The following is a 13,057-nucleotide window of genomic DNA, read 5'->3' on the forward strand; positions in this document are numbered from 1 at the left end:
ACGGAAGTAGTTCTAAAGCTTGGTTGGAAGCAGGCCTGGACTTGTTCAAACCGCAGTGTTTTTCGCGTAGTTCCCATCGGTCAGGAATGTCAGTCCCAGGACGTGATAAAGCGCCTACTTGAGTTCTTCGGGATATAAATGCAGACTTCCACGTGTTTATGATATAATAATAATAGTTAATGTAACCATAGAACATGTGACTTAAAAGTTGCAAATGGATATTAAACCTCTTTTGTTATGAATAGTGATCAATAATAATCATTCAAAATATCCATAGGTGAAATATGCTAATGTGAGCATTGGCCGTGACTCACAGATCTTCAGTGTAATAGCTTTTTTTTTAATGGGCAGGAAGCCCAATGAAGAAGAAGCCTAATCTGGGGTAGCTTCTGTTTCCATTTCATCTTGAATGTAGTGTCTACGTGGCTTATGTCCAAGTTTTTAATAGTGTGTTTGTGATAGGTTCCAAAGATTTCAAAGTAATAATAATAAAAAAAATATGTAAGGCACATCAAAGAAATATGTAAGAAATTATTTGAAAATCTGAAAAAACCACGTAAGGAAAAAGTCAAGGAAATCTTATAAAGCAAAGAAATAATGTAATATACCACACATTTGAAATGTTTCAGTTGTCATTTTGAGCTACATTAAAATGGTTGAAAATATTGAGCTCTTGACATCGCTATTATATTTTAAGGGAATTGGAGTGCATGGCAGGTATACCATATAGGCTGGATATTCATTCTGGAAACTTCTAATTTTCAGATCAGACCTGAGACGTTACCCCTTAAATGATCCTTATTTGTAAGGGTCAGGTACCTTAAATTAGACATTACTTGAAACATTCTCCTTAGGGTTTTTCACAGGCTGCCTTTAGTGGGAAATGAAGTGACATTACTTCATTTGCCTCGACAGTAATTTTCATTCTGAGTGTTCTATGTGCTATGGACATTGCAGGGATCATTTATTTAGCACGAGCAGGCTAAGACTGGCTGTGCTTTCAAAGTCACAACCAAGTTTTAGAACTTGTTACAGGAGTCTTTGAAGAGCAGGGATAACTGCAAGGTTAAATTTTTATAAAGCAATGAATACCTTTACGCTGAGGTACCAATTGCCCAGCACTTGCACTTGACTCTATGTTAAAGCATCTTTAAGCGATCACTGCTTGCATCAGAGAAATGTAATCAGTCCTCTTAAGATCAAGGATTGAATAGGCATAGGCACAACGCCTTTCAGTTTAATCACTCTCTGCCTGGATTCTGGGAAATGTTACTGTATAAAACTTAAAAGCATAAGGTATGCACAGAAACATGATAACTGACATTAACTTTCGTTATATACTGTGGTAAAGCGAATAGAACATTAGAATAGTGTTCTCGTGATTTTGACTTTGGTCTCAGCTCCTGATTTGGGGCCTCAGCTTTTTTACATTAAAAGAGGTCTGAACTAGGTTTATTTTTTAAAAGGCCCTTTACTAGTTGTTCTTGTCCACGTTGCGGAACCATTGGACTAAACGGGTTGAGATAAAGGTCATTATTTGGATTATTTATTTTTTCTCTTAAGGAATTCCCTTCACAGCAGTATGATCTTTGTAGACATATAGAATTATTTACAGAGCCATAGGGTTCTTTAAGTTTATTTTGCCCAGCTTCTTTCTTTCCTAGAGGAGACAGCTGAAGCTGGAGAAGTAGCTTCCATCAATTGGCATTACATGGCGGCAACCTACTGTCTTTGAAGGTTCAAACTAACCAGTACATTTTACCTTTTAGTGAATTTAATCTACAATGTGGACATACAGTATTGGGATCGCATACTGTTTCTTAAAATCTTTTGTTACTCTTAGTTCTGACTCAAAGTATTGGGAGTAAGAGTGCAATTAAAAAATGAACCCAACAGATCTTAGTTTGGAGGGCCCTTAAGGTCATGTCCACTGGGGGGAGAAAAAAGTTACGAACGGGTACAGAAGGGCATCAACACGCCGGTCTGCTTTACTGGAAGCGCGAAGGGACTCCGGGCTTTTCTTCCTTTTTTTCTTTCCGTCCTTAAACATTTAGCTAACATCCGTTTGGAGCTGTCTGGCTGACAAGAGCAATCTGTCCTTTTGGCGTCTTCTCTCCCAAGCCCTAGCACACCTGGACAGGTTCCTGGGCTCTTCGCGTGCACGGCCCGCCGAGCGGCTGCTGGGTCAAGTGTCCGCTTAACAAGCTCGCTCGAGCCGAGTCGTGAGCGGCGGCTGCTGCCTGCTGGTCCCATTTCCTCCCGCCGCCGCCCGGGTAGGGAGTGGCTCTCCCAGGACTTGCCGCGTTTTCGTGCTCGGGCACTGGAGTTCAGCGGGCCCGGCGGCGTCGTGTGGCGCTTCGGCTCAGACCTTGACTTTGCATTCTGCCGTCCGGGGCTGCGAGTCCTCCCCTGCTTCTGCGCGCTCTCCGCCGCCCGTCCCAGTTTCCTGTGAGCCACAGGGATCGCTCTCTCTGAACGAAAAGTTCCCGGAGCGCCGTGGAGCCTCCCGGAAAACGCTCTCGTCTTCCAAACCGCCGGATGGGGTGGGGGAGGCTGGGAACCCAGCGCCGTGGTGACGGTCAGGAAGGGCCGGCCCCAACGAAGCGCAGGCGGGAGAGGTGGGGCGTCGGATAGAGAGTAAAGGGGGGCAGGGGGGGGGTGCCATCATTCTGACCAGCAGGAGGCCCAGGTCTCTCCGGGGAGATCCTGGGTCCTAGAGGTGGCGGGGTGCACCCAGGGGCGTGGGGAGGAGACTCGGCCCCCTTCCACCCCAGGGGCCGCGCGCGCCCCTGCTGCCCAGGACCCGGGGGCGGGAGCAGGGCCAGCGCAGGGCCTGCGCGGTGGCTGCGGAGGCGGCTTGTCTCCCGCGCGCTCCCGCCCACCCCGGGAGCCCAGGCCACGCGGGCCGTGGGAGGCTGTCCCGACCCCCGTCACCCCGTGTGCGCACCCGCGCTGCTCGCGCTCGGGGCCAGGACCCCTCCGCCTCCCCGGGCCGGCGCCCGCGGGCCGTGGACCGGCGTGCGCGCCGCTCCGGCCGGAGCCCGGCGGAGGAGCCCGGGGGGCGCTCGAGCCCGGGGGGCGCTCGGTCCCGGGGGCGGAAGATGGCGGCGGCGGCCGGGCGCGGGGCTCCCCCCTGACCGCCGCCGCCGCCCCCGCCGGGCGGTGCTGTGTCCCCGCAGGAGTCGGACAGGATGGCCGGGGCCGGCGGCCAGCACCCCCCACCGGGGGCCGCGGGCGGAGCGGCGGCCGGGGCCGGCGCCGCGGTCTCCCCCGTCGCCGCCTCGGCGGGGCCCGGAGAGGATTCGTCCGACAGCGAAGCGGAGCAAGAGGGACCCCAGAAGCTGATCCGCAAAGTGTCCACCTCGGGGCAGATCCGGACCAAGGTGAGCAGGGCGCGGGGGAGGCGGCAGCGCGGGCAGCGGAGGGAGCGCGCCCGGGGCGCAGGGGACCGCGGCGACGCGGCAGGGGACACCGGCCGCGCGCGCGGGCCGCCGGGGCGGGCTGCGGGGCAGCTGGGGCCGCAGAGGCGGAGAGGGAGCGAACCCGGCGCGGCGGGGAGCGTGGGAGACGCGGAGTTTCCCCTCGGGTCGCTTCGAGTGTTCCAGTTCTGGTCCCCTCTCCCCCACCCCGCGTGCGGAGGCTCCGTGGCGCGCGTGCCCGGCGCGGGGAGAGTGCGGGTCCACCAGCCCGAGCTGCAGCGACCCGCCACTCTCCCTTCCCGCGGGCCACGGTCTGTCCCCGGCCCACTCTTGGGGTGCATGGGCGGACAGGTGACACCGGCCAGTCCCTGTGCCTCCTGCTGCGGTTTGGAAGGCAGAAGCGGGGGCGGGCCGGGGGACGCCAGTGCTAAACGATGCTCGCGGTTATCCGCGCCCTACGTGGCGCCATCAGCAGACCAAGCTTTCGCGTCGTAGTTTCCCGCTAAGTGTAGAGTTCAAATCTTAACCAACACACTCATGGTTATTTTTAATGATGAAAAGTAACCTCTTTGTGTTATATGGAGATTCGCTGTTGTTTATGTAGTAGATGCTGTTGACCTTTGAGGGCTCAAAGTTGAGAGTTTTCATTTGATCATGAATAGTACATAGCGAATGCTTACGACTGAAGGATTTATTCTAATTTTCATCATAGTGTAAAAACCATCACATGGAAAGCTGGTCATCACTGGGGGACTTTAATGAGGAATTAGAAAAGGGAACCAATAAAATCATTGGATTTGTGTGCTCTCTTTACAAATTAACTTGTGAAAGTTAATTAATTCTATATCTATTTTTATGAGAATTTGTTTTCTAAGGTCAATAGATCCCTATATGAAAATAGAACTTTTATTATATGCCTGTGGACTCATGTTTGTATTAGCCTGCCTCCTTATTTGCTAAAATAAATATGTGTAAGCAGGCACACAACTGTTAACAAGATTGCAGTTAGTGAAGAGTCGGGGATTGTTTCAATCATTCTTTTAAGAGTACATCTTGCAACTCCTTTTAATAGTGACATTTTTGAATTTTATAGAACTTGTGAAAAATTTAGGATATGGGGTTTAATAGGTTTTTAGGACATTAAGGCTAAACAAGATAGGGGCTTTGCTAACAGTGCCTTTAACATTTGAAATCTTAATTTTAAAAACGCTCATGAAACTCAATGGACAAGAGGCAAGTTTTTAAAAAATGATATATTTTATATATTCATGTAAAACGCTTAAAATTCCATGCATTCATATAGCAGGATTAACCAGTAAATTTATACAGTTTGAAAGAAAATTTAGAGATGGCTCTAATTTCAGTTGAAGAAAGTCAAACAACAAACTTGTTGGTAGATTTCATCAACTCATGGTAATAGCTAAAATTCTACTCCTTAAATTTGATATTTATGGTTTGGGGCAAAGAAGCTTTATTGAGACTAAGAGTAAAATCAGAAAGTACGTTTATTGTTAGTTTTCCATTTAACTTTCCAATGAAAACAGAGCACATATAGATTATCAGTGATCGTTAAATGAAATATTCCTTAAATATCCCAAGAATTTCAGAAATTCTTCATTTTATACTAGCTCATATAAGTGCATATAAGTTCATCAGCAATTTCATATACGAACAGCAGAGATCAGGGCCTAAAACTTACTTCTGAGACCTCAGCATCCCTGCCTGCCCCCATCCCCAGTCCAGACCGTTCACGTGTGCTACGGATTTCATCAGTTACATCTCTTCAGCACAGGTATCCATTCTTGGGGAATAGGGCGAGGACGGTGAGAGAATTCATAGAATGAGAACTGCTAAAATTAATACCAGTTCCTATTCTTTAATTATGATCCAGATAAGAGTTAAGGAAAAAGATCTTTAGAAAAAGACAGTCAGTCCCCTCCACAGATGTGTAAGATGGGGGAAGAGGAGGCCTCAGGACTAGCCCATGGACTACTGGTTTTTAAGACGTCATTAGCAGTTCTCGCTCCTCCATCCTGAAGATACACCAAGGGGCCACCAGGTCTGACAGCTTGTGTTTGCGAGTGGCATCTTTGATCCTGGTTGCATAGCAGCCTGGGTTGGTGTGTGTGGCACACATACACGTATTTCCACACATATACACGTGCTTATAAATGTATGTGTATATACGCTCTTTATAAAGCATTTATACATAAACAAAAGGCCTACAGCAGAGTGAGTTACACACAGATAAAAAATATTTCTTAAATGAATGATTGTGTACATATTACATATTTATATATATTGCTTTATATATATGGATATTATTGTTAAAATGTAGCGCTAATTTTAGTTTTCCTCAAGATCCTTAGGATCATAAAGCCGTTTGGTACCCAGTTTAGGTTCGGAGTGAAAAAAGACCACTAACTTAAGTAATTACTTTATTCAAAGTGTTCTTTGTTATAAATACTGGTTATGTTTTCAGTAATTTGAATGTTGGTAAAGAAACTAAAGTTAATTATGGCATTTGGAAGAGTAATGCATGCATATAATAAGACATTCAAACAGTGTGAAAGGGTATTAGGTGATGGGAGGGTATACTGTGGAAGGTAAGCTCCCGCCCACCTCCCCTTCTAGCCTCTGTTGGCATTTTCTTGGTGTCCTAGGAAATTTTTATGCATGTACATATACTTCATTAAAAAAATACTAATGGGAGCATTCTGTATACATGCTTTTCTTGTTCATTTGGAAATATAATACAGAGATCATTTCCCTAACAGTATATATACATCTACCTTATTCTTTTTAATAATGGCAAAGTATTCCATTGTATGAGGTCGAACTAAGTGCAGTTCAACTATTTCAGTGGGTCAAAAATGGTCAAAAATAGAGTGGTGGTTATCAGGAACTGGGGGATGGGAGGAATGGTTGGTCAAGGGTACAAACTTTGAGTTATAAGATGAATAAGTTCTGGGGATCTAATGTACAGCATGGTGACTATAGTTAATAATACCATATCGTATATTTGAAATTTGCTTAGAGAATAGCTGGTAAGTGTTATCACACACACAAATGGTAACTATGTGAAGTGATGGATATGTTAATTAACTTAATTGTGGTAATCATTTCACAATGTATGTGTCTATCGAATCACCACGTTGTATACTTTAAGTATATGCAATTTTATTTGTCAGTTATATCTCAATAAAGCTGGGAAAAAATGGTAGAAAATGGAAATTTCATATGGTTCATTCTAACATGGTATAGGAAATACCAGTTCTCTGTGGAAGGAAATACGGGTTATTTTAGGACAGCAGTAATTTCAGGGTTTTTGTTTTTGTTTCTGAATGGATGCGATGACTTTTTAAGTAAAGACAAGACTGGAGAATACTCCTCACATTAATGTGGTTTAATAAAATCCTCACGCACGTTCTAGTGCCTTCATCTCACCCCATATCAGATACTCTCATTTTCCAGTTTTCCTTGGTGACCTTTTGACTATTTTTATCTTTCTCTGTTTTTCACTCTATTCCTTTCTCTGTATCCCCTTTGTGGGATTTCAGGTCTCATCTAGCTACCCAGGTGCTAGACCATTTTATGGCCGCCTCTGTTTCCCCCAAGGAAAAAAAAAATCACTTATATATAAAAATGGAAATAGTACTGATGTGGGGAGGGCAAGCTGTAACTTGTCGTATCTCTTTCTCTCTCTTTACCCTTGGCACTTATCCCTAGAGCCTTGAGCCTGTCTTCAGCAGGAGGCTGATTTTACATTCAGGTTTACTGTTTGTAGAGAATTTCGCAGGTATTTCCTGAGAATGAGACATCCTGAAACAACACTAATACAAACTCAGACCAGCTTGGTTTTGAACATGAATGTGAAGGAGGCTTTGTTTGCTTTTTGTCCACCCGTGGATACGGTAGCCTTTCATTTCATAGGGAATGACTGCGGAACCTTCGGGGGGTGAATGGACCAGGAACGTTCACCTGTCACAAACTAAATGATGTAAACAAATGGGAACTATCTCAATGACTTTTCTGATATTGGATTATCTCTGCCAAGGTCTTAAAGCTTTGTGTATCAAAAGTACCTCCTAATTGGGTTTTTTAACAGTCTCTCCTTTTTTTTTTTGGTGACATTGATATGTCTTCCTACAGTTAATTTTGAATGTCCATATATGAGTCTCTAAATTTAGGTAAAACGTACGTAAACACTGGAGATTCAGGGCTTTGCAACATTGTATCTGGATTAAGACATCTCTTTAAGCCCATTAAGAAAAGAAAACTCACCATATTCTGCAATTAGTATCTTGGTTTTAGTTTGACATGAAAGATGTATAAATAAACCCTTGTACCTTAGTGGTAAGGCAGTATATGGATTGATTTGTATTTCTTTTTACTGCTTTATGAGATGCAATTTGTGCAATTAAAATTATCTTTTACCATAAGCTGTAGGTAGAGTAGACTAGGGAAGACTCGCTCAGAGTTTTTCAAATAGTAGGTGGCAGCCCCGTTAAGTGGATCATGATGGTTCACATCCAGCATTTAAAACAAACAGCATAGATTAGAAAATATATTTAAAACAAACAGCATAGATTAGAAAATATTATTTAAAACTTCTACCCATAGTTCTGGGTGGAAACTTTGGATTGGGTAGTGATCCAAATAGGACAAGAAACAGAAACATGGCCAGAAAATTATTAAGAAAGGAGAATAAAATAATACTGACATGTTTATCGTCGAGGAACTCAATATGATTTGAGAGACCAGGAGGAACTCTTCCATTTTGACAAGCGATAAGCAGGAAGATATCTTAACTAATAAGAATAATTAACATTCATCTAGGGCAGAAGTTGGCTAACTTTTTCTGTAAAGGGTCAGATAGTTAATATTTTTAACTTTGTGGGCCAAAAGATCTGTTTCAAAATCACTCAGCTCTACTGTTTCAGTGTAAAAGAAGCAATAGACAATACTTAAGTGTGGCTGTGTTCCAATAAAACTTTATGTAAGGACACTAAAACTTGAATTCATAAAATTTCCATGTGTTAAGAAGTAGTCTTTTTTATTATTTTTTTTAAAGCCATTTAAATATGTAAAAACCTTCTTAGCTTGTGGCTGTACAAAATTAGGTACCAGAAGGATACAGCCCATAGATTTGGCTCGTGGGCTGTAGTTTGCTGACTCCTATCCTCAATGAAGGAAAATAAGATTTGCAAAGCACTGCGACATTAAGGTGCTGCTAAATACGATCAGGATTTAAGGGACCAAATAAAGCTAGTTTTCGATCCATGTAAAAATCTCATCTTTGTAGAACATTTTATTTTTAGCTTGGTTTGCGTCTTTGCTTCCATTTTAATGTGAACTAAATATAGACTGGAAACTTTGAGTCTTGGTACAGTAATATATGGTATAACAGCTTTCCATTTTGATTACGAGTTAAACATGCTATCCCATTATTAAAGATGAGAGATAATAAATAATTTACTAAACCTTTACATGTAACTTAAGATGCATGATTTGAAGGTATCTAAATTTAGAAAGCTTTCACTTAGTTTAAGGTCACATGTTTGCTATTGTGGTGTGAGTGATGAAGGTTATCTGAAACTCCTATTGGAAACAAGGGGCGGGGGGGGGGCTCCTCTTTGTTTCCAGGGGACAGGATTTCACTCATATTGGATTTGTTAGGCTTTACTTACTCAGGAAGTGTGTTTATAAGCAAAGGTTTTAATTAAAGAGAGTTTGTTTTATGTCTAAAAATAGACCTTTAAAAAAGACCATAACATGTTAGTGCATTACATTTTCCCTTGGCAGATTTGTTCGGTCTTGTTGGGTAGCGAGTCTTTTTCTCTCTGACTAGTTACTTGAAAACACGTTTGTTATTTTCGATTTGGTGAAGTGGCTTAACGTTATCAATAACCATTATTGATAATAGCCGGAGTTTCGGATTCCGTGTGCATTGTTTCTATTTTAGGTTATCACTTATCTTTTTTTTCCAGTGAACATACGTGGTAATAATTGTTCCCTGTACTTTTTGTTGTGGGGGTGTTCGGAAGACTGTTAGGCTCTTGTTCTGTACCAAGGAAATCAGGTTAACTTTATCGTGTGTGGAGTCAGGTTCTGTGCCGTTTGATGAGCAGGGCGTTGCAAACCACCAGAATGTAATTCACCATAATAAATCTTCTTTGTCTAAGCTTGGAGCATGTAGGTCAGAACTTCAAAAATACCTTCCTGCTTAGCATTTTATTGTTTACCCAGCACTTTTACGTACCTGGTCTTATTTAACAGTCGCGTAAAATTATCTGAATTTTACACACGATAAGACTGAGACTGAGTTTGCGTATCTGCTGAGCAAATGGCAGGGCTGGAACTTGTAACCCCTGAACCGGTATTCCTTGACACCGTGGAGATGAGGGGGGTAGGGGGGATGGGGGGATGGGGGGTCCAGATGCTTTCTTCCATAGTCCCTAAACTTCTCAGGTTTGAAACTTGACCTCATCAGTCCAGTGCATGGATGGATGATGCAGGGCTCCTCAGTCCTCTTGGCTCCTCCCCTCCCTCCCTGCCCTCCTCCTTCCTGCCCTGCCCTTGGTTAATTCGTTTAATCTGTGAGCATGTCTCTCACCAATAGTTTAGGTTTCATAATCGCCCTTTTACATTCAATTCCCATATTTTTAGTGATGTATTTAAGTAGATGTGTGAAAAGCGAATTTCGTATTAAGTTTCAGCTGAAATTTATATTAATTGTAATTACCGTTAGCAGAATCATGGAGTTACTTTGAAAACATGCTTCAGAAGGACAAATTTAGAAGAAATGCCTGTAGGTATCTACCTCTTCAAAAAGGTTTTCAAAGAAAACTGTTAGTTTCACTTCCATAAGGTGTTATTTTTAAAAGGTCATGATACAGCATTAAAAAAAAAAAAATCATACAAAGTAATTTTCCATTTGGCCTGTTAAAACATAGTTGAAAAAATATGAGTAAATTTTATTTTTAACTAGCGAAGGAATAAAAATGACATTTTCGGGGCTAGCTCTCTCCATCTGATAATTTTATTTACATGAGAAAAGGTGCAGCGTGTTTACCTGAGCAGACACACTGTTTGGAGTTGGGCTCCTTGTACAAACTCATATAGTACTTTTAAAATTATGTGATAATATTTTATCTATATGAATGTACAATGCCTCTGTAGTTTGTGAAGCACAATGGTAAAATGAGCTTCGGAACTAGAGAACTTTCAGTGCCGGCATCAACCCGTGTGCTCCCCTTTACTCCTTTGTTGCCCCTCAGTTCATTCAGAAAAGGTGTCGATGATGTTCCAGGCACCGCCCTAGATGCCAGGGATCGGGCGGTAAAGAGAAACAAAGCAGACGAGAACCTCCGCCTTCATGGAGCTGGCGTTTTAATGCGAGGAGAATTTGTAAACGCGTAAACGTGTAAAAAGCATCGTATGTTAGAAAGCGGAAAGGCTATAGGGAAGAGTAAGGTGGGAACGGGCCTGGAAGGGAGGCGGGAGGAGAAGGTTTTCCTGAGCAGGTGACATCCGAGCAGTGACCTTGAGGGAATGAGCCATGCAGACCTCTGGGAAGAGTTTGGGCAGAAGGAACAGCATCTGTTCCTTCTGAAGGAACAGAAGCTGCAACAGGAAGGGGTCAGTGGGGCTGACGTGGGGGTGCAGAGCAGGTAGGAAGTTGGAGGTAAGTGAACAGTGTCCAGAGTAACATAGAGAAGAGTTCTTAGCCTAGTTCATGCATTCCACGGCATGGAGGGGCCTCGGAGGGCTCCCCGAATATTCTGTCCATGTATATGCCCCTCAGAAGACAAAACCACTGATTTGAGAAGGGGAATTGCAGGACAGACAGTAAAAGGTAGTTGAGACATCACACACACACACACACACACACACACTATGACCATCCACTGTCATCGTCATGTGGAGAAATGCTAAAGTTGGGGGTTGGGTTCAGTGGAATGAAATGAGAGGCAGCATAAACAGCAGGGTTCCCTGGTGCAGTCAGGTATGGTCGGGTTTGCTGCTCAGCTCTTTTATGTAGGTGACCTTAATTCATGTTACTTAGTGTTACTGGAAACGCGGAGCCCATGAATGATTATCTGTGTCTCCCCGTTCTTCCCAGGCTGCCTTCAGACTCCATTTCCGCCTTGCAGATAGGTGGGGCTGTGTAACTGAGTCCTGCCCGTGGAATATGGGGGGAGTGATCCGTGTTTGTCACTTAGCCTCTGATGCTGTTTTTGGGACTGTCCGTCCTCTGTCCCTTCCCGCACCTGCCAGCTAGATGCGGCATCCGGTGGAAGGAGCTTGAATCTCGGAACCACTTTGTGGAACAGCCTCTGTCCTCCTGCCCCCGAACCACAGTGCATTGTGACACGAGAGGGCAACAGACCCCTGTGTTATGTTAACCCCCTTGAGCTTTGGACACTGTTTGCTATCGACAGTTGGCGCACTCTGACCCGATGCACTTCAGTCTCTGTGAGCTTCAGATTTCTCATTTGAAAACAAGTCTAGTGATTCCTACCTGTAGGTGGTAACGAGGATGAAAGATGTAACACAGTATGCTTTGGTATCTCTGATCGTTAGAATTATTTTTTTAATTGGTATAAAATCCCGATAACAATTATTCCTGACACGTCTCTCTTCTAAATGGTTTAATCATTAGGATATATAGACCACCATCCTTTGTCAACTATTTAAAGGACTTGATAAAACTATTATATGTTTACAGGCCATTATTTGATCATTTTAAAAAATGTCTTTGCCAGCACAAAAGACCCTTTGGACATACGAAAACCCCACACTGCAGGAACCGTGAGAACAGGCTTCCTCTGCGTGATGATTTAGTTGGGGCCAACCTGGTTTCTAGAGCGATGTATGTTACAGGGTCTTGTGAACAGATACTTCATTCAGAACGAATGACCACTTGGAGGTGGTCACGGAAATAACTGGCCAGGTAGGCTGGTAGGTGTTTTCATGGCCAAATCTTTATCTTGAAAGGATCTTCTTTACGCCTCTCTGTCTCCCCTTCCTCGATTCCTGTTTTCTCCTGAGTCCACAGTCTGGCTTTTGCCCCAACCGACTCATGAGAACTTCTTTTGCAAGGGTCACTAATGATCTAACAGCTGAAATCCGGTGGGCTCTTTTTACTTTCCACTCATCTGTGCTTCTTGCCAATTTTGACACTTCGCCTTTTTTTTGGCTCACATCTTTCCCTTCTGCTTTCAGGATTCGGATTTCTCTTATCATTCTTATTACCTTTTTACTGCCTCTCAGTCTCTCTCTCAGACTTTTGCTAATGCTAGATGTTTTTGTTCCCTGGGATGCTTATTCTAACTCCGCTCGCCTCTTCCTTAGTCAGTTAGATCAGGCTCCACCTGCCAGCTGTACCAGCCAGCCTCCAGCCGGCACTGTCTTGTGAGATCTGGAGCTTCGTTTCCTTTGCCCCCCGAGACACCTGCTCTAGTGGGTTCCACAGCTGTCTCAGCCTCAACACTCAAACGGGGTAGGTACGTACACATCTCCCCACCTCCTGGCCAAATTTTGCTCCGTGACTTTTTATATCTTATGGAAGTCGCCTCATAGTTAACCTTGACTTTTTGTCTTGCTAATCTCATGAACTCATTTGCCTTCAGCAA

At 43.8% G+C, this 13,057-nt stretch overlaps 1 protein-coding gene across 1 annotated transcript in view; it reads left to right on the forward strand.

Annotated features, from left to right (window-relative positions):
• Positions 1-2,302: 2,302 nt before the first annotated feature.
• Positions 2,303-13,057, forward strand: part of DGKH (diacylglycerol kinase eta) — a 163,123-nt gene continuing 152,368 nt past the window's right edge. Inside the window, 2 exon segments of the mRNA XM_039877212.1 lie at positions 2,303-2,448; positions 3,180-3,383. Of these exon segments, the coding sequence (XP_039733146.1) occupies positions 3,192-3,383 (192 nt within the window). The 5' untranslated portion in view covers positions 2,303-2,448; positions 3,180-3,191.

The sequence above is a fragment of the Pteropus medius genome, unplaced genomic scaffold, assembly GCF_902729225.1.
Source record: "Pteropus medius unplaced genomic scaffold, Ma_sr-lr_union100, whole genome shotgun sequence".
In the NCBI taxonomy this organism is placed as follows: domain Eukaryota; kingdom Metazoa; phylum Chordata; class Mammalia; order Chiroptera; family Pteropodidae; genus Pteropus; species Pteropus medius.